Source organism: Dicentrarchus labrax, unplaced genomic scaffold (assembly GCF_905237075.1).
Source record: "Dicentrarchus labrax unplaced genomic scaffold, dlabrax2021, whole genome shotgun sequence".
Taxonomy (NCBI): Eukaryota; Metazoa; Chordata; class Actinopteri; family Moronidae; genus Dicentrarchus; species Dicentrarchus labrax.
In genome coordinates this window covers 391,746-413,677 of record NW_026136720.1, presented here as the reverse complement: position 1 = coordinate 413,677, position 21,932 = coordinate 391,746, and the positions used below count along the sequence as shown (strand labels likewise).

Sequence of the window (21,932 nt, the reverse complement as noted above, 5' to 3'; positions counted from 1 at the left end):
AATATTACAATACTTTCTTAAACTGGAAAACTTTTTTGCTTTTTCTGTCAGGATTTAGCCTGAGGCCTGTTGTAGTCGGCCTGCCACCATTAAAAAGGGAGTGAACTTCTTTGTCAGGAGAACGGTATTGGGCACGGGTACTATGGGAAGGATTTTGGCCCATACAAGCACTTACCAATGAGTTAATAATGTCCTCATTGCTCAGTATTGCTGCCACAAGGTTCCTGACTGACTCATTCTCACTTCTACAAGATGGCAGCAGTGCCTTGATGACCAGTCAAGTTTCATTCAATATATTAAAAGATTAATTCAATATATTAAAAGATTCATTCTATATATTCAAAGATTAATTTCCTAAACGGTATGCCATAATATATATACTATATTGCCCTTGTCACAGATTTCATTGAAAACACCTTTGCAACTTCATCAGCTGTGTTTTGTAATCTCAATTACTGCAATAAAACACATATTTATGCAGTTTGACAAGCAGTCTTCATTAGCATAGCAATATAACACTTGTCCTGAGTAATAATACTACCACTTGAATCAATATAAAAAGACTGTTGCAATTACAAACAGCCAACAGATTTAAATGAAATAAGAAATGACAATATATATGTAATATTTTAATGCAGGATAATTAAAATGATGCAACATACTTAGAAAGACCATGGACATGCTGTAAAACACATTAATTCCTCACAGGATTGACGGTGGAAATACAGGTGAATCACTAGGATTAATCTTAGCCTGGCTGTTAGCCTGGTCTGGAGCAGGCTAGCTGCAGAGAATAAATCACCATAGTAACTTGGCCGGGATAAGTTTGACCTGCTTTCATGCAACCGACTTGAGGCTAAATTCATCCAGGATAACCAACATATCCCGGCTTAATCCCTTATCTTGGTTTTGTGCAATACCCCTCAGATTAAAGACTAAAAGCACCATGATAAAAACCATTTGTTCAGTTTCCTGTTGGAAAACAATGTTTTAAATAAAATCCTCTCACATTAAATAACTATAACAATAATAGTAACTCCTTTTCATCCATTCAGATCAAAACACAGAACTTCCTGTTATTTTAATGAGATTATTATGTAATGATTCTGTTTCTTTTTTATTTTATTTATGTCTTCTTAAATAAAGTCTCATTAATTTTCAATGAGAAGTTGATGTTTTTTCAATTCTTTATTGTCATTAATTGATACATTTATTCTGATGATGGTGAACAAGAAAAGTGAAGAAGAAAAAAACAAACACAATAAATCAATAATATAGCCCTCTTAAAATTAAATGTATTATTATTATTTTAGTATTTTTCAGCTGCAGAATCTAAAATTCTTTTATAATCTGTATTTTATTGTCTTATCTTTCTTGTTTCCATTTAGACCACAGACTCAATCATTCATTCAGTTGGATTCATTCCTCCTTCAGGAAAATAAATCAGCTTTTATAAACTGGATTTTAAAGTTTAAAGATATTTTTCCACTTTTTCTTTTCAGACTTTTTACCAATAAACGTCAATAATAGCTTGTTATTTACTCTCAATAACTGATCAACATTTGATCTCTCTAATGATTTGATATTTCGGCTTCTTTACAGACTTGAGCTGTTGCAGCTGGAATAAAGTGGCTCACAGCGCTCTACACTGACGGAGGTCGTTCTCTCCGTTTGATCAAACAGGAAGTTTCACGTTCAACTTTTAATGAACTGAGATTGATTCGTTAATTCTGTTGACAGTTTTCTTTCTCTGATTGTTTAATGAGACAGACAATGATAAAGGACTGTACTGTATATGAAACTCCTGACATTATGGTTATTAATTATTATCTTTAATCCACAAAACTAAACAAATATGTTTAAGGAAAAACCTTTATGTAATTCCTGGAAAGTGATCAGACCAAATGACTATAAATATAATGTTAATACACAAACTTTGAAAGAGTTTTCAAACTTTTCTGTCACGTTCCAACAATGTAAATCCTCTGAATTCATCCGGTCAGCTTTACTGCAGTAAAAACAGATATCAAATATAACAGAAAGTAAAAGCCGTCATTAGATTTATATTATTATAATATTATATTATATTATATTATATTATATTGTGACATATTTGTCTACAATTAAAATCAGGTTGTGAGGAAGTTGTTTATTCTCTTTCAACTTCTTATTTCTTCTGTATGTCTGAATGAATGATTTCAAAATACAAAGAGTTCAATAAATTCAATTAACAGTAAACAAACAAACAAAAAGCTCCAACTGTACAACAATTAAACTAATGAGAAACTCAAATCACGAAGAGAAAAGTTCCAAACAGAAACTTTACAGTAATGTCATCAGTCTATAAAAGACGTTTCTTTATATGAATAAATAAATAAATATTTTATACATTTTGTACAAATAAACAAAATGTTGACATTTACAGACCTCTGCATATTTTCGTCTGGTTAAGCTTTATTTACTTCTCAGGACGATGACCCAGATTAAATGGTAAATGGTAAATGGACCTGTACTTGTATAGTGTCTTTCTAGTCTTCTGACCACTTAAAGCGCTTGTACACTATGTGCCACATTCACCCTTTCACACACATTCACTCAGTGATGGTAAAGCCCATCAAACAGAAACTAACTCATTCATACACATTCACACACCGATGCATGGCATCAGGAGCAATTTGGGGTTCAGTATCTTGCTCAAGGATACTTTGACATGTGGCAGGAGGAGCCGGAGATCTGAGCCACAGCCGCCCACAGATTACATAAGATATGAAACATAAACAAACATATAAATGAAGTAAATAAAATAAAAAGAAGACAATAAGGACACACATCAACATTAATTAAAAACAGATTCACAAATAAAGCAAAATCATCAAGAATAATACGAATATTTTTTACTTTTAATAAATTGGAGAAAGCACTAAAAAAGCATTAACAGACTGTTAATAATGTAAATAATTCTGTTAATAATGTAAATAATACTGTTAATGATGTAAATAATTATATTAATAATGTAAATAATACTGTTAATGATGTAAATAAAAGTCAGTAATAATATGTTTAATAAGTTGGAGGTAGACAAACTGCACTATCAGACTGTTAATAATGATAAGAAGAGGCGCCCGGATAGCTCCGTGGGTAGAGCTGGCGACCCATGTACCGAGGCTGAGTCCTTGCTGCAGCGGCCACGGGTTAGAATCCGACCTGCGGCCCTTTGCTGCGTGTCATCCCCTCTCTCTGTCCCCCTTTCCTGTCTATCTTCAGCTGTATCTATCAACTAAAGGCAATAAAAGGCCAAAAAAATAACTTAAAAAAAATAATAAAATAATAAGAACAACAACATCAATAATAATAATAATAATAATAATAATAATGATAATAATAATTGTCAGTGTTCTGTACTCACAGGGATGCAGTGAAGCCACTCAGGTTGGAGGGAACTGATCTCAGACCGACGTCCACACAGTCCACTTGCTGCAGCATCCCGACACCCTCACATCTGCACACAGCTGGACAGTCTCTGCTCACCCCCCCTCTCCCAGTGACCACCCCACCCTCAGAAACCCAGACCCAGGTGAGAACAAGAACCAGAAGGTGCTTCATCCTGCAGAGGAACCGAACAGCAGCAGACAGATGTGATCTGACTGGAGGTCTGGAGGACTGGAGGGTTGGAAGTCTGGAGGACTGGAGGGTTAGAGGTCTGCAGGGTTGGAGGTCTGGAGGGACTTGTGGGATCTTGTGCTGCCATCTGTTGCTGTGTGCTGGTACTGCAGAGCTCCAGCAGACTGTAAAGGATCATCTCTGACTGCAGCTGAATACAGTCGGTCCTCCGTCCTTTACTGAACTCTTTGTTCAGTAGAGAATAGATAAGGACTCAAACAGAGAGAATCCACCGCCCTTTGTTACGTAATGATTATGATGTGAAACTACAACCTTGTGAAGATGAACTACAAAAAGCCTTTTAGAAACTTCACAGCTGAACTCAGGAATATAAATCTACTGCTGCACACATCAGATATTCTTTATACTGAATCCTCAGATCTTTGACACATTCCTGCACAAACGGCACATTAAAATAATAACAGACATATTGTACAGATTGTATATATACATATATATTCATATATATATATATACATATATACATATATATATATATTCCTTTATGTGACAATAAAACAACTTCAGAACCAGCTAAGTTAACTACAGGCTGTGATGGATTTAATATAAAGATACAGTGAACAAGATATTAACAACTTATGGAGATAAAAACAGTAACATAGACGTTGTGGGTCGGCGTTCTGTCCTTCGGTTTCTAAAGGATGGTGCATAGTGTCCTCTGCTGAAGGAGACTGATTATTTGTATTAATTCAATTCAATTCAATTCAATTTTATTTGTATAGCGTCAATTCATAACAGAAGTTATCTCAGGACACTGTTCAAATAGAGCAGGTCTAGACCGAACTCTTTAAAACATTAATTACAGAGACCCAACAGTACCACCATGAGCAAGCACTTGGCGACAAGGGCAAGGAAAAACTGCCTGTTAAAAGGCAAAAACCTAGGACAGATCCTCCGGCTCTAGGTGGGTGGTCGTCTGTCTCGACCAGTTGGGGTGAGAGAGAGAGAGAGAGAGAGAGAAAGAGCGAGAGCGAGAGCGAGAGACAGACAGACAGACAGGTGCACAGAAACAACAGTATTGGCAATGGCAGTCTAGCAGGACCATGGCAGGAGGCTCCACCAGGATCGACAAGAACCTGCGAGATGAGAAAGCACAAGAACTCCGGGGAAGAAGTGAAGTTAGTAACATGCATTAATGGGACATGAATGAGTGCAGAAAGAGAGAGGAAGAGAGGAGCTCAGTGCACCATGGGAAATCCCCTGGTAGTCTAGGCCTATAGCAGCATAACTAAGGGATGGTTCAGGACTCACCTGATCCAGCCCTAACTATAAGCTTTATCAAAGAGGAATGTCTTAAGCCTACTCTTGAATGTGGAGAGGGTGTCTGCCTCCCGAACCACAACTGGAAGTATTATAGCACTGTTTGCTTGTAATTTATATTGTGTAAATATCTTTAAAAATCTGTATCTGTAAAAAATCTAAAATTAAAAAGACAAAAAATTACACAAGATTTTATGTAAAGTTAAACCTAAAGACTGTATTTTAATGATAGAAAATTACATTGGCACCACAGCTAAATATACTTTTTTTTTACAGTATATGTATATATGTGTGTGTGTGTGTGTGTGTGTGTGTGCGCGCGTGTGTGTGAAAAACATCTTGTTATAACAATAAACTCTTTAGTTTTTCTTTTTCTGGCACTGTACGCTGCTGTATGAATACATTCACTGTCAATCCACTGTAGGGCACTGTACGGGGTACCTGAGATAAAACTTTATATTCAACAAATATCAGTCATGCACAATTCCTAAAATAATTATACTACCAGTTCAATGAAAAATTTAAGTGTAAGTTCAATAAACAACATTTTGTATTCACTGCTCCTGTTTTCAAGGCAATTGTAAACTGCAGTAAAACCTAAAATCTCAACTGTCCAATAAACCAAAATGCCAGAAACGTCCATAAAACTCAACCTGAAAGACGAAGAGGAAGAGCGTGTGTGCTTCCTCTTCGTCTTTCAGGTTGAGTTTCTGTTCAGGAAAGCTCGTCTTCCTCTGCAGTTTTGTCCTAAGCTAATCGGAGAGCAGGACCTTGAACACACGCCCAGACCCTGACCTCTGACCTCTGTGAGGAAAGATGGATGTTGTAAACTGTCTGGATGTGAAGGTGGAGCACAAAGTTAACACGCTCAGTTTCTGTTTCTGCTCTTTTCTTACAGGAAACACTGTAAATTGGAGGCAGGGACTAAAAAACTAAAAAAAGACTGGTTAGGCTTGGCATTAGAAATCCACTGGTTAGAGTTATAGTCATAGGTATTGTTATTGTCATAGTTATAGTCATTGTTATATTTAAAGTTATAGTTAAAGTTATAATTATAGTTGTAGTTATAGTCATAGTTATGTTATGGTTATAGTTATAGTTATAGTTATGTTATGGTTATAGTTATAGTTATAGTTATAGTTATGTTATGGTTATGGTTATGGTTATAGTTATAGTTATAGTTATGGTTATAGTTATAGTTATAGTTGTAGTTGTAGTTATAGTCTAGACTAGTCATCATTGCAGTTATGTAATAGTTATAATTATACATGTATTACTATACATTTAAATATAACTATGAGTATAACTATAATTATAACTAACAATAACTATAACTATAACTTTAACTTTGACTATAACTACAGTGCATACGGAAAGTATTCACAGTGCTTCACTTTTTCCACATTTTGTTATGTTACAGCCTTATTCCAAAATGGATTCAATTCATTTTTTTCCTCAAAATTCTACACATAATACCCCATAATGACAACATTTTTTTAATTTTAGAAAATGTATTAAAAATAAAAACCAACAAAATCACATGTACATAAGTATTCACAGCCTTTGCCATGACATTCAAAATTGAGCTCAGGTGCATCCCGTTTCCAATGATCATTCTCTAGATGTTTCTACAAGTTGATTGGGGTCCACCTGTGGTAAATTCAGTTGATTGGACAAGATTTGGAAAGGCACACACCTGTCTATATAAGGTCCCACAGTTGACAGTGCAGTTCAGAGCACAAACCAAGCCATGAAGTCAAAAGAATTGTCTGTAGACCTCCAAGACAGGATTGTATTGAGGCACAGATCTGGGGAAGGGTACAAAAAAATTTCTGCTGCTTTAAAGGTCCCAATGAGCACAGTGGCCTCCATCATCCATAAATAGAAGAAGTTTGGAACCACCAGGACTCATCCAAGAGCTGGCCGTCCCTCTAAACTGAGTTATTGGGGGAGAAGGGCTTTAGTTAGGGTGAGACAGAGCTCCAGGGTTCCTCTGTGGAGAGAGGAGAACCTTCCAGAAGGACGACCATCGCTGCTGCACTCCACCAATCAGGCCTGTACGGTAGAGTGGCCAGATGGAAGCCACTCCTTAGTAAAAGGCACATGGCAGCCCGCCTGGAGTTTGCCAAAAGGCACCTGAAAGACTCTCAGACCATGAGAAACAAAATTCTCTGGTCTGATGAGACAAAGATCGAACTCTTTGGTGTGAATGCCAAGCGTTATGTTTGGAGGACACCAGGCACCGCTCATCACCTGGCCAATGCCATCCCTGCAGTGAAGCATGGTGGTGGCAGCATCATGCTGTGGGGATGTTTTTCGGCGGCAGGAACTAGGAGACTAGTCATGATTTAGGGAAAGATAAATGCAGCAATGTACAGAGACTTCCTGGAAGAAAACCTGCTGCAGAGCGCTCTTGACCTCAGACTGGGGCGACAGTTCATCTTTCAACAGGACAACGACCCTAAGCACACAGCCAAGATATCGAAGGAGTGGCTTCAGGACAACTCTGTGCATGTCCTAGAGTGGCCCAGCCAGAGCCCATACTTGAATCCCATTGAACATCTCTGGAGGGATCTGAAAATGACAAAATGAAAAATGATTGAGCTCGAGAGGTTCTGTAAAGAGGAATGGGCGAAACTAGCTAAAGATAGATGTGCCAAGCTTGTGGCTTCATATTCCGAAAGACTTGAGGCTGTAATTGCTGCCAAAGGTGCCACAACAAAGTATTGAGCAAAGGCTGTGAATACTTATGTACATATTATATTTTTGTTCTTTATTTCAAATAAATTTGCAAACATTTTAAAAAACCTTTTCTCGTGTTGTCATTATGGGGTATTGTGTGTAGACTTTTGAGGGAAAAAATTAATTGAATCCATTTTGAAATAAGGCTGTAACATAATGAAATTTTATTTGTATAGCGTCAATTCATAACAGAAGTTATCTAAGGACACTTTTCAAATAGAGCAGGTCTAGACCGAACTCTTTAAAACATTAATTACAGAGACCCAACAGTACCACCATGAGCAAGCACTAGGCGACAAGGGCAAGGAAAAACTGCCTGTTAAAAGGCAGAAACCTGGGACAGATCCTTCGGCTCTAGGTGGGTGGTCGTCTGCCTCGACCAGTTGGGGGAGAGAGAGAGAGAGAGAGAGAGACAGACAGACAGACAGACAGGTGCACAGCAACAACAGTATTGGCAATGGCAATCTAGCAGGACCATGGCAGGAGGCTCCACCAGGATCAATAAGAACCTGCAAGACGAGAAAGCACAAGAACTCCGGGGAAGAAGTGGAGTTAGTAACATGCATTAATGGAACATGAATGAGTGCAGAAAGAGAGAGGAAGAGAGGAGCTCAGTGCACCATGGGAAATCCCCCGATAGTCTAGGCCTATAGCAGCATAACTAAGGGATGGTTCAGGACTCACCTGATCCAGCCCTAACTATAAGCTTTATCAAAGAGGAATGTCTTAAGCCTACTCTTGAATGTGGAGAGGGTGTCTGCCTCCCGAACCACAACTGGAAGCTGGTTCCACAGGAGAGGAGCTTGGTAGCTGAAGGCTCTGGCTCCTGTTCTACTTTTAGAGACTATAGGAACCACAAGTAGCCCAGCATTCAGAGAACGTAGTGTTCTAGTGGGGTAATAGGGTACTATGAGCTCTTTAAGATATGAAGGGGCCTGACCATGAAGAGCTTTATAGGTGAGGAGGAGGATTTTAAATTCAATTCTACATTTTATAGGGAGCCAATGCAGAGTAGCTAGTACAGGAGAGATGTGATCTCTTTTTCTAGTTCCTGTCAGTACTCGTGCTGCAGCGTTCTGAATTAATTGGAGCGTTTTAATGGACTTATTGGGGCAACCTGATAATAAAGAGTTGCAGTAATCCAGCCTTGAAGTAACAAATGCATGGATTAGTTTTTCTGCATCTGTCTGTGATAGTATGTGTCTAATTTTTCTAATATTACGTAAATGAAAGAAGGCAGTCCTAGAGGTCTGCTTTATGTGGGAGTTAAATGACAAATCCTGATCAAAGATAACTCCAAGATTCCTGACAGTGGTGCTAGAGGCCAAGTTAATGCCATCTAGAGTGACTATATCTTTAGACAATGAGTCTCTAAGGTTTTTGGGGCCAAGAACAAGAATTTCGTTTTTTCTGAGTTTAACATCAGAAAATTGCAGGTCATCCAGGATTTTATGTCCTTAAGACATGTTTGTAATTTAGATAATTGATTAATTTCATTGGGTTTGATTGATAGATATAACTGCGTATCATCTGCATAACAGTGAAAGTTAATGGAGTGATTCCTAATAATGTTGCCTAAAGGGAGCATATATAAAGTAAATAGTATTGGTCCAAGTACAGAACCTTGTGGAACTCCATGACTAACTTTAGTATTTATGGAGGATTCATCGTTAAATTTATGTGCTGCCTTACAAGTTACACTGAATCTTCCATGTTTTACAGGTGACCTGATGAAGCTCAGGTGTTCCTGGACCCATCAGAGGACAGAGACAGCTGCAGCATCAGGACAGTCTGGGTATCCAAAGGAAGACTGATGAAGATGAACACTGACTGCAGAGCTCCATTACCAGCTCACACTTCAGTGTACTAGAAACCATAAACCTTGATGTAGAACAGGATCTGCAGTTTACATAAAAGTTCTAGCTTTGTTACTTACAACATGTGTAACTGGAATATGAATGAAATATAAATAAAGTGTTTTACTTCTAAGAAGAGTTTTTGTCATTTTTAAATTCAGTAATAAGTGTGGTTTTATGCAAATAACATGTTATTTCACAGAGGTTTTATGAAGATTTCCTGGATGTACAAGAGTTGAAAACCTGATTTGTGTTACATCTATCAATATGAAAGAGGGGAATTTAAACCTGTAGTAAAATGACTGTAAGCAACACAATACATTACTGTCTCACATTCAAACTTTATTATGTTGGAAGATAAATTACATCACAATATATAATATAAATGATAGAATATTCAGTGTACAGTATTTTTAATGGGGTTCAAACATAATTGCAGCTTTTACAAATATCTGAATGTTAACTTTGGTAATAATACTTTTAAGTTAAAATATCAGACTATGAAATATGGATACAGTACCGTTAACAGTTGGTTACTGGTTACAGTTTTTAAACCACATAAACAATTTACTTTATTAGATGAGTGATTCCTTCAGTTATGTTGACATGTTGTACAGGATAAAGTATTCCAGGTTTCTGTTTCCATGGTCTCAGTAAACTAATGTGTATAAAGAATATAACAGATGGGAGGTTACAGTAATCATTATACTATTACTCTGATTACTTTGGTACAGTTACTGGCTGTTTCTTCACTAAAAACAACTGCTTGACTAATGTTGTTAATATTATGTAATATATAATATGTTTAACTTCACTGGGCTGTGTAGACTGTAGGTCACTGCTCACTGCTGTACCTGTAAAGACAAGCATAAAACACAGTGTTGGTTCTCATAGTTAAGGTATAAACACTAACATTATGTGATAGATAGAGGTTAATATATATATATATATATATATATATATATATTAGTTATATGTATGTATATGTAGTTAATATATCAGTATTTACCTGAGGAAAACGTCACAGAAAGCTGTAATCCTGATTGTTGATGTTGTTAATTTCTCTGTGATTTCAGGTCAGACTCTCGCTCTAACATGTCCGCTGGTGAAGTTTTTGCTTTAGAAGCAGTTATTGAATTAATATTGACGGTAGAAATGCAGATAATCTAAGTAGCAGTGAGGAGCTACCTGCCGGCAACGAAGGGGAGGGGCTGGAGCGTCATCCACGTGAGTCGCTTCATAATGCCGACCAATCAGAGCAGACCGGGCTTTTCGGGAGGGGGGTCTTAAAGAGACAGGCGCTAAAACCGAGCGATTCAGACAGAGGCTGAAAAGAGGTGCTCAGCTATAGTACATAATGTGTTTTTTGAACATTAAAACATCTAAACCTATTGTAGGAGAGCCACAAAATACAATTATGAACCTGAAAAAGGGGCATAATATGACTCCTTTAAGAGTAAGCTTAAGACATCTAAGACTCTTTCAGCCCACATTCATGTCCCATTAACGCATGTTACTACCTTCAGTTCTTCCTTCCTCATGGATCCTGGTTGACCCCCACTGCCCATATTATTAGGGACCGAGCCAGCGACCGCTGGAGGTCCCTATTGTATTTGCTATGTTTCTTCTTACTTATTATTATTTTTAGCACCTTTGATTGCGTTTTTTGCCCCCTTGAACATATAAGTAAAGTCAATTTTATTTGGCAAAGTGGTCAGGCCTGGTGAAAAATTTTATATTCTATGCGTCGCTTTCGGGTTGGCCACTAGGTGGCGCTACTATCATAAAAAATGTGTTTAGGCTAATAACTTCTGCATAGTTTGTCGCACATTCAAAAAACATATATCCACGTGTTCGGTGAATGGAGCTGAATCTTCCTATACAGGCCCCGCCCACTTCCGCCTAAATGTTTTTCCCGTTAGATCGCGAAATGTCCTTAAACTACTTTTTCGTGTTCCTCCTACACGCTTTGTCCGATTTGCACAAAATTTTTCACCTAGCACCTGGGGACGGCCCTGGCAAAAAAAGTAATTTGAACATTTTTGAAATTTCAAACAATAAGCACGCTATGAAATTAGCACCTCCTGTGGATTTTTCACGTGTAGAGTAGTGCCTGAAGCTCACATACCAAAAATCGGGTTTGTCGTGTGTGTAGCGCCCCCTACAGGATAAAAAACAGCAGCCCCGGCGCCACGTTTCACTGATATGTACGAAACTCGGTAGGCACGTGTAACATGCCGGGACGTACAAAAAAGCCTCTTGGGCCCATACCCAAAAACCCACAGGAAGTCAGCCATTTTGATTTAAAGTTTCACTTTCGGCTAACTTTTCGCGTTGTATTTGAACGAACTCCTCCTAGGGAATTTATCTGATCTGCTTCAAAATTTGTGAGTACAGTCAAAAAATGGTTCTGATTAAAAGTTGTGCTATTTGTGCATGTACGTTGAAGGGCGTGTCCGTGGCGTGCCCTCAAAGTTGGCCATAGTGACTTCCGTGCGCATTTTCGGTGAATTTTTTGCCTTGTATTTGAACGAACTCCTCCTAAGGAATTTATTGGATCTACTTCAAAATTGGTCAGTACAGTCAAAACATGGTGCTGATTAAAAGTTGTGCTATTTGTGCATGTACATTAAAGGGCGTGTCCGTGGCGTGCCTTCAAAGTTGGCCAGGTTGAATCAAATGTCAAACTGTTGTGCCATTTCCGGCATTTTGCAATGATTTTCAGCGTTTTTTTGCGTTGTATTTGAACAAACTCCTCCTAGAAAATTTATCAGATCTGCTTCAAAATTAGTTTGTACAGTCAAAAAATGGTGCTGATTAAAAGTTGTGCTATTTGTGACTGTACGTTAAAGGGCGTGTCCGTGGCTTTCCCTTAAAGTTGGCCAAGTTGAATCGAATGGCAAACTGTGATGCTATTTCCAGCATTTAAGGGCTTCTGTTTTAACTAACTCCTCCTACAGATTTTATCAGATTGACTTCAAATTCGATCACTTCAATCTACACACATTGGTTATCAAAAGTTGTGCTATTTGTGACTGTATGTTAAACCGTGTGCCCGTGACGATGTGTCGAATTCCACCGATTGGCCATCAAACAGATAGTACTCATGTCTTCAGTGTACAGTCCCACCCTGAACACGTCCTCATAACTTCAGCGTAATGATCCAATCTCAATGAAACTTCACGTGTTTGATAACAGTCCCACCCTGAACACGTCTACATGACAATATTCAGACATAGTGATAGCGCCACATACTGGCAACAGGAAGTATCACGTTTTATACTTTCATGTTGTACTCCTCGCAGGATGATCAGATCCAGCTGAAATTTACTTATAAAATGCAAAACACATTGTTGATGATATGTGTTGACTGTGGTGAGGGGGCGTGTCTGTGGGTGGCGGCTAAAAATTTTGATGGACCGCCACAAAACACGAATTCGCTATAACTTGAGTGTACATTGTCCAATCGGCTCCACACTTCAAATGCTTGATAACAGTCCTGCCCTGAACACGTGTACATGACAATATTCAGACATAGTGATAGCGCCACCTACTGGCAACAGGAAGTAAGCACTGCGTGGCGATTTTGAGCTGATAAACGGCAGATTTTCATGTTGTGGTCCGCACGTGTTACGACGCGACGCGACGCGGCCGCAGCACGCCCCGAGTTACGTGGAGTGCGAGGTCCCACCCAATGCTGCTTGCAGCTTTAATTATTATTGTTATTATTATTATTATTCATTTTTCATCATTATTATTATGTCTGTTACCATCGTTATCATCGTCATCATTATTGTGTATATCCTCAGTTCTGCTGCAGTCAAGGTTAAATAACACGACTTCCCGCTGAGGATGGAACTTCCTTCTGAACAACAGAAGTTAAACACTTGAGTGAGAACCTGACACGATACTGACTAACATTACTGACTCAAGCGCAGCGTCTGTCTGCAGCCTTTTATTTCACCAAGCTCTCTTTAACCAACCACTAACAGACAATCCCACATTTACTCTTCGCTTTTCTATTCTGATCTTCCTCCATCACTGTCCTCTGAGTTCTCTGAGCCTCTGACATTAGCTCTGTTCATAGAAGCTGCTGAGCCCGCTTACACTGACTGCTCGCCACGTTCCAGTTCTGGCACGATGCCGGAGGCCTGAGAACAGATTCCTCCAGGCTGGTTATATTAATGTATGCAGTTGTGGTGTATGAAGATTCCAGGAATCTGTCTGAGATTTTTAATGACGTACCAACTCAACTCTTTGCTGCTAACAGCGTCTCCACTTTCCTAAAAGATCACAGGTCAACACCAGGACCTCGCCACAACAGGGATAGTAGTAGCACAGCGTGGCTCACTGACAAAGCTGACATGATTTACAGAGCAACATCAAAACTAAAATCTAAAGTGTAGAAGACATTTGGATTCTATAAGAAGGAAGGCAAGTTGGACAAAAGTCTGTCCATCTGTAAGATCCGTCGGACCAGCGGTAGCACGACAGATCTCAACACCCACCTGGTGAGACGGCATGGTGACGAGGAGTCTGTGGATGCTAATACAGCAAGCACAAGCAACAACAAGCAGGGGAATTGAACACTTCCCAGACACAATGAAGCTCCAACTGGGCGAGGTCAAAGGTCATCACTACAGAACGTCTGTCTGTCTGTCTGTTGTAAAAACAACAGACATGATGACTGTAACTCTGTAATCAGACATTTGTCTTCAGTTTTGTCTCATATAGGAAAAATACTTCACTGGTAAATTATAAAATATATGTATTTGAAGGTAATCTCACTTTTATAGAATTGTCTTACTGGGTTGAAGTTCCTGTTCAGACATTATTATTATTATTATTATAATTATTATTATTTATTTTGAAAGATTTGATTTGTATGATTCATGATGTCACATTTAGTTTCTTACTTTGTACTTCTACATACAAGTGTAATCTGATTACTTTGTCAACAAGCTTATGTTGTCTTGTTTGTTTGTCTGATTTTAACGTGATTGTTTAATGAACCTTTGTGATGACACGTTTAGATAAGTTATTAAAGTTCTTCTTTAGAACAGTAACAGATGTGGAGGGTGAATGAGATATTCCACTCTCTTCTTCTTTCTCTTTTTCCTCTCCCTCCTCTTCTTCCTCCTCCTCCTTCTCCTCCTCTTCCTCCTACTCCTCTTTCTCCTGACGAGGACAGGATGTCAGTGGATTTGACACCCTGTCCTAGTGAAGGAGCATTAGGCCTGAAGATAAGAGCAGGAAGCAGGAGAGCGTGTGAACTTAAAGACTTTACAATAAAAACACCTTTTTATATCTTATGAACAATGATCACTAAATGTCCCCTAAAGTTCAGTTCCGTCTGAACAGACGTCAGTGGACTCAATAAATCATAAAGTCCTCTATAAGTGAGTGAACTGTATATTTCATACTGATCAATATCAGTAACAGCAGAGAACAGATGATAAACTGATCAATAAACACAAACAGTGAACTCAAAAACTGCAGGAAGTTTGATTATTTCCTGTCAATATTGATCAGAGGTGAGTTTTCCCGATATTCTTTTACAATTCTGTGTCTGTATTCTGTATTTTTTTTTTATCATTTTAACATTCATACAGACAGATTAACTGTTTTTGTCTCCCTGATGCTTGGCCATTGTTTTATTATCCTTTTTTTAAAGTGCGTACTTTTCCGATGCAGGAGGAAGCTGTTTAGCAAAGAATGATAAAAATAATTATAATAACAATACTCTAAACTGTGAAAATGAAACCAAGTTTAATATTCTATCTCTTATTATCACACATATTATATTATTATATCATTCCATTAATATGAGAGCAGCACAGAGAGGAAACTATCCAGCTGAAACAGGAGTCCAGAAAGGCTATTTTAGTGTACTGATGATTTTGCAATATAAGTGCCACCTAGTGGCCAATTTGCCCCAATTTTGCACACAGCCTCAGTGGGGCAATTACTGGACCAAATTTCATGTTAATCGCAGAAACCTATGCAGAGATATGACATCACATCCTGTTTGGGTGCTCTGTAAAGGAAGTTGTTCCTCTGTGATATTTTTCGACGGATCACAATTCTTGTGCAACTTTTCATCAGAACCACCTGTAGAGTCTATGAGAAGTTTCGTGCAGATTTAGGTGATTTTGCAAAAAAAGTGCCGCCTAGAGGCCACATGAGGAAGTACTGGGCAGTTTTTTTATTTTACAACTGTAAAATTTAAAGTTAAATCAACCCTCTTAAATTAATTTCTCTTAACCCAAGTAGATTAAGTTGGACCAACAGATTTGCTTTGTTCCGACGAAAGAAAGCCTTTTGATTACATGGAAATACTTTATAGCACAGAGACAGTTCTGGTTAAAGATAAAAATGACCTTCTGATTGCTTCTGACAAGGGACTTGTCTCTGTGCTTGTATTATTAGATCTTAATGCTGCATTTGACACCATTGACCATGATATTCTTTTACAGAGACTCGAGCATCAAATTGGCATTAAAGGAACCGCACTAAGCTGGTTTAAGTCATATTTATCAGATCGCTCGCAGTTTGTACATGTTAACGATGAATCTTCAATAAATACTACAGTTAGTCATGGAGTTCCACAAGGTTCTGTACTTGGACCAATACTATTTACTCTATATATGCTCCCGTTAGGCAACATTATTAGGAATCACTCCATTAACTTTCACTGTTATGCAGATGATACGCAGTTATATCTATCGATCAAGCCCGATGAAATTAATCAATTATCTAAATTACAAACATGTCTTAAGGACATAAAATCCTGGATGAGCTGCAATTTTCTGATGTTAAACTCAGAAAAAAACGAAATTCTTGTTCTTGGCCCCAAAAACCTTAGAGACTCACTGTCTAAAGATATAGTTACTCTAGATGGCATTACCTTGGCCTCTAGCACCACTGTCAGGAATCTTGGAGTTATCTTTGATCAGGATTTGTCATTTAACTCCCACATAAAGCAGACCTCCAGGACTGCCTTCTTTCATTTACGTAATATTACAAAAATTAGACACATCCTATCACAAACAGATGCAGAAAAACTAATCCATGCATTTGCTACTTCAAGGCTGGATTACTGCAACTCTTTATTATCAGGTTGCCCCAATAACTCCATTAAAACGCACCAATGAATTCAGAACGCTGCAGCACGAGTACTGACAGGAACTAGAAAAAGAGATCACATCTCTCCTGTACTAGCTTCTCTGCATTGGCTCCCTGTAAAATGTAGAATAGAATTTAAAATCCTCCTCCTCACCTATAAAGCTCTTCATGGTCAGGCCCCTTCATATCTTAAAGAGCTCATAGTACCCTATTACCCCACTAGAACACTACGTTCTCTGAATGCTGGGCTACTTGTGGTTCCTATAGTCTCTAAAAGTAGAACAGGAGCCAATCTCCTCTCCTATGGAACCAGCTTCCAGTTGTAGTTCGGGAGGCAGACACCCTCTCCACATTCAAGAGTAGGCTTAAGACGTTCCTCTTTGATAAAGCTTATAGTTAGGGCTGGATCAGGTGAGTCCTGAACCATCCCTTAGTTATGCTGCTATAGGCATAGACTATCGGGGGATTTCCCATGGTGCACTGAGCTCCTCTCTTCCTCTCTCTTTCTGCACTCATTCATGTCCCATTAATGCATGTTACTAACTTCACTTCTTCACTGGAGTTCTTGTGCTTTCTCATCTCACAGGTTCTTATCGATCCTGGTGGAGCCTCCTGCCATGGTCCTGCTAGATTGCCATTGCTGTTGTTGCTGTGCACCTGTCTGTCTGTCTGTCTGTCTGTCTGTCTGTCTCTCTCTCTCTCTCTCTCTCTCTCTCTCTCTCTCACCCCAACTGGTCGAGGCAGAGGACCACCCACCTAGAGCCGAAGGATCTGTCCTAGGTTTCTGCCTTTTAACAGGCAGTTTTTCCTTGCCCTTGTTGCCAAGTGCTTGCTCATGGTGGTACTGTTGGGTCTCTGTAAATAATGTTATAAAGAGTTTGGTCTAGACCTGCTCTATTTGAAAAGTGTCCTGAGATAGCTTCTGTTATGAATTGGCGCTATACAAATAAAATTGAATCGAATTCCCTCTCTGGGAACCACCTTATTGCGGTGGAGAGGTTTGGGTGCTTCTATTAACCTGAGAGCTGTGTTGTCGGGAGAAACATGCTCCTGGTAGGGTCTCCCAAGGCAAAGTGGTCTCAGGTGAGGGGCCAGACTAAGAATGGTTCACAGACCACTATGGAAAAGCATGGAAGATGCAAAGAGACCCGGCCCGGAGGATGCCTGGGACCCCCGTCTGGAGCCAGGCGTGGAAGGAGGGCCCGAAAGAGAGCGGCTGGTGGCCAGGCTTGCCACGGAGCCCGGCCGAGAGGGTCGCCTCCCTACGCCTACGATCTGTGGGGGGTGGAACTATGACTGTTGTTTGTGCTTATGCACCAAACAGCAGTGCAGAATATTCGGCTTTCTTAGGGACCCTGAATGAAGTCCTGTATAGGGCTCCTCCGGCCGCATGTATTGGACACTCGGGTAAAGAGAGGGGTGGAGCTGTCAACTGAGTTGGGTTAGGTGGCGGGGGACGCCACTGGACAGACCTGGTAAACCCAAACGTGTAGTATGGGTGAACTGGGAACGTCTGGAGGAGGTCCCTGTCCGAGAGACCTTCAACTCCCACCTCCGGCGGAGCTCCTCCTACATTCCTGTGGAGGCGGGGGACACCGAACCAGAGTGGTTGATGTTCAAAGCTTCTATTGCTGAAGCTGCGGCTGTGAGCTGTGGTCTTAAGGTCTTGGATGCCTCAAGGGGCGGATACCCTCGAACACAGTGGTGGACACCGGTGGTCAGGGAAGCCGTCCGACTGAAGAAGGAGGCCTTCCAGGATATGTTATCCCCGGGGACTCCTGAGGCAGTTGCAGGGTACAGGCAGGCCCGAAGGACTGCAGCCGCAGCTGTGAGGGAAGCAAAACAGCGGGTGTGGGAGGAGTTCGGATAAGTCATGGAGAAGGACTTTCAGACGGCACCCAGGCGCTTCTGGAAAACCATCTGACACCTCAGGAGGGGGAAGCGGGGAACCATTCAAGCTGTGTACAGCGGGGATGGGACACTGCTGACCTCAACTGAGGAGGTAATTGGGCGGTGGAAGGAACACTTTGGGGAATTCCTGAACCCAACTAGACCAACAAACCCGCCCTCTGTGATAGACCTCTGACTGAAGAAGAACAGTGTGGGTTTCGTCCTGGTCGTGGAACAACAGACCAACTCTTTACTCTCTCAGGTGTCCTGGAAGGGGCCTGGGAGTATGCCCATCCGGTCTACATGTGCTTTGTGGATTTGGAGAAGGCATATGACCGGGTTCCCCAGGATATCCTGTGGGAAGTGCTGCGGGAGTATGGGGTGAGGGGGCCACTTCTCTGGGCCATCCAAGCCCTGTATTTCCAAAGCGAGAGTTGTGTCCGGATTCTTGGTCGTAAGTCGGACTCGTTTCCAGTGGGTGTTGGCCTCAGCCAGTGCTGCACTTTGTCACCAATCCTGTTTGTGACTTTCATGGACAGGATATCGAGGCGTAGTCGTGGGGGGGAGGGGTTGCAGTTTGGTGAGCCTGTGACCTTCAGCACTCACTGGATCGGAGTGTCAAGCGGCTGGGATGAGGAGCAGCACCTCTAAATCGGAGGCCATGGTTCTCAGCAGGAAACCGGTGGATTGTCTACTCCGGGTAGAGAGTGAGTCCTTACCCCAAGTGAAGGAGTTCAAGTACCTCGGGGTTTTGTTCACAAGTGAGGGTAGAATGGAGCAGGAGATTGGCCGGAGAATCGGGGCAGCAGGGGTGGTATTGCGGTCCCTGTATCGCACTGTTGTCACGAAAAGAGAGTTGAGCCGAAAGGCAAAACTCTTGATCTACCGGTCGATCTTTGTTCCTACCCTCACCTATGGTCATGAGAGATGGGTCGTGACCAAAAGAACGAGATCCCAGGTACAAGCGACCGAAATGGGTTTCCTCAGGAGGGTGGCCGGCGTCTCCCTTAGGGATAGGGTGAGAAGCTCGGACATCCGCGAGGGACTCAGAGTAGAGCCGCTTTTCCTCTGCATTGAAAGGAGCCAGCTTAGATGGTTCAGGCATCTGATGAGGATGCCTCCAGGGCGCCTCCCGAGGGAGGTGTTCCTGGCACGTCCAGCTGGGAGGAGGCCACGGGGCAGACTGAGGACCAGGTGGAGAGATTATATCTCAACACTGGCCTGGGAACGCCTCAGGATCCCTCAGTCAGAGTTGGCCGATGTGGCCAGGGAAAGGGAAGTTTGAGGTCCTCTGCTGAACTTGCTACCCCCGCGTCCTGACCCCGGATAAGCGGATGAAGATGAATGAATGAATGAATGAATGAATGAATTGAACTGAACTTTACATGATTTCATTCATTCGAAGAGTTTATATTTTGTCAAAGTCAAACTTTGTGCAGATTAATAAACTGACTCATATGACTTATATACATGTACACATTTGAAACTAAATTAAAACACTGAGATTGTCCTCTCTCTGTATATTATTATTATTATCATTTTCATCTCCACATCACCTCCTCCTCTTCCTCCTCCTCCTCCTCCTCCTCCTCTTGCTCCTGTTGGATGTTTCCTCCTCCAGGTTTACTAGAACAACTGAACTTGTGGGATGTACTGTGGTATTTCCGACAGACGAGCGCAGTTTCCAGCAGCGAGGACTCCTTCGTTCTGAAACCCCCACAACAATTGAATAGAAGGAAGCGCTGCTCGCTGACTCTTTCCTCCCCACAAACACTCACTTCCCTTCAGCTCTTCTGTTCTGCTCATCTGAAGCTGGAGGACGCACAGAAACATGGACGCCTCGATTCTGCTCCTTTTTACACTTGTGAGATTCAGTTGTGTGTGTAAGTACTGCAGTTTGTCCCAGATAAGTTTTTTCTCAGTGTGTTCTCACTACAAACGTCCTCAAAAAAGTCTTTTAATTCAGATTCTGTCATTAGATTACAGAGCAAATATTGGAAATGCTAACTGGGTTCAGATACAGGAAACTACAGTTTACATCAGGAGAACCTACAACTAAGTTAAAGTACTTTTTAATTACCCAGTCAGTCATAGAAGGAGTATTGAGATCCTTTACTTAAGTAAAAGTACAAATAAAAGTCCTTAAAAAGTAGATATAGCATTTTACTATTATATCTGATGTTTTTCTATCAATATTACTGCTGCATTTATGTGTATTTTACTGCTGTAGATGTTATAGTACTTTATATACTGTTGGTAGTTTAACGTATATTCTATAAGATTATCATGTGTAAGAAGTAAAAGCATAAAATTGAAATGTATATTAAATTTGTACTTAAACGCAGTCCTGGAGTAAATGTAGGCTGACTATAGACTGTACATACTGAATAATACAAACTGGGTATCGGTACACCATTAAAAACATCAAAACTATATTAATAATAAATAAACAATAAAACCACATTTAATATTTGAATTTCTCTTAAAAATGTTTTGTTGTAAATATAGAATAATTCTATTGCTAAATATTTTTACTCCATTGTTCCTTCCTTACAGTACCAGCAATATAATATAATATAATATAATAAAGTAGCCCACGAACTGTGCAGAATGTTATATTTATTGATGCATTCATGTGTAAATGTGTAAATAATTTCACTTCACTGTTACAAAAAACTACACAGCACTAAACAAACAATATAAACAAAGATGGAGAAATAAAATCAACAAGACAGAAATAAAAAATATTTCTACAGTAACCAATAAAAATTAGTTTCACGACATGAGTAAATGTATTTGGTTGTAAAAAAAAAAGATGATTTAGGTCTGAATAAGTGACTGAATGATAAACAGGTTAAATAACGTCAGAAAGAAATGATAAAGAGTGTGGAGAGTTTATATAACAACAGCTTTATTACTAATTATCACTTATTAAAGGCTGATGGGTTCTCAATAATAATAAAATGGGAAGAGCACTGTGTGTGATAATGTTTGTCTGTGTACAGCAGACGAGCAGCATTAACATCAAACACTGATTTATTTTGTTATATGTTGTTAAACGTTGTTAACTGTTGTTGACTGTTAATTGTTGTTAAACCTTGTTAAACCTTGTTAAACCTTGTTAAACTTTGGTAAATGTTGGTAAATGTTGTTAAATGTTAAAAGTTGATAAATGTTGTTAAATGTTGTTAAAGCGTTCACAATCAGGTGGAAAGAGTTTGATTTTGAACTCAGACAGTTTTACTGGTTTTATGTTTCAACAAAGAAACAAAAGTTTTTGTTCATAAAAACAACTTTTGTTCAGTTATTAAAGCTCATTTTTATGAAGTAGTGCTGATGATAAGTCAGAAAGAAGACACCTGCATAATGTCTGAAAAT

At 39.8% G+C, this 21,932-nt stretch overlaps 2 protein-coding genes and 1 long non-coding RNA gene across 6 annotated transcripts in view; 1 reads left to right on the top strand and 2 right to left on the bottom strand.

Moving 5' to 3' along the window:
• The window catches only part of LOC127352651 (uncharacterized), a 221,359-nt gene that overhangs the window by 189,318 nt on the left and 10,109 nt on the right, over nucleotides 1–21,932 (bottom strand). The gene's annotated exons all lie outside the window — the stretch shown is intronic.
• On the bottom strand, nucleotides 9,936–10,698 carry LOC127352663 (uncharacterized). The gene is made up of 2 exons (XR_007881156.1): nucleotides 10,549–10,698; nucleotides 9,936–10,393 (listed from the first exon to the last, which is right to left on the bottom strand). It is a non-coding gene; the product is annotated as an uncharacterized LOC127352663 (long non-coding RNA).
• LOC127352638 (receptor-type tyrosine-protein phosphatase beta) overlaps nucleotides 20,277–21,932 on the top strand; it is a 30,452-nt gene continuing 28,796 nt past the window's right edge. Inside the window, exon 1 of the mRNA XM_051381186.1 lies at nucleotides 20,277–20,437. Coding sequence (XP_051237146.1) covers nucleotides 20,386–20,437 — 52 coding nt within the window. The 5' untranslated portion in view covers nucleotides 20,277–20,385. The remainder of the gene's footprint in view (nucleotides 20,438–21,932) is intronic.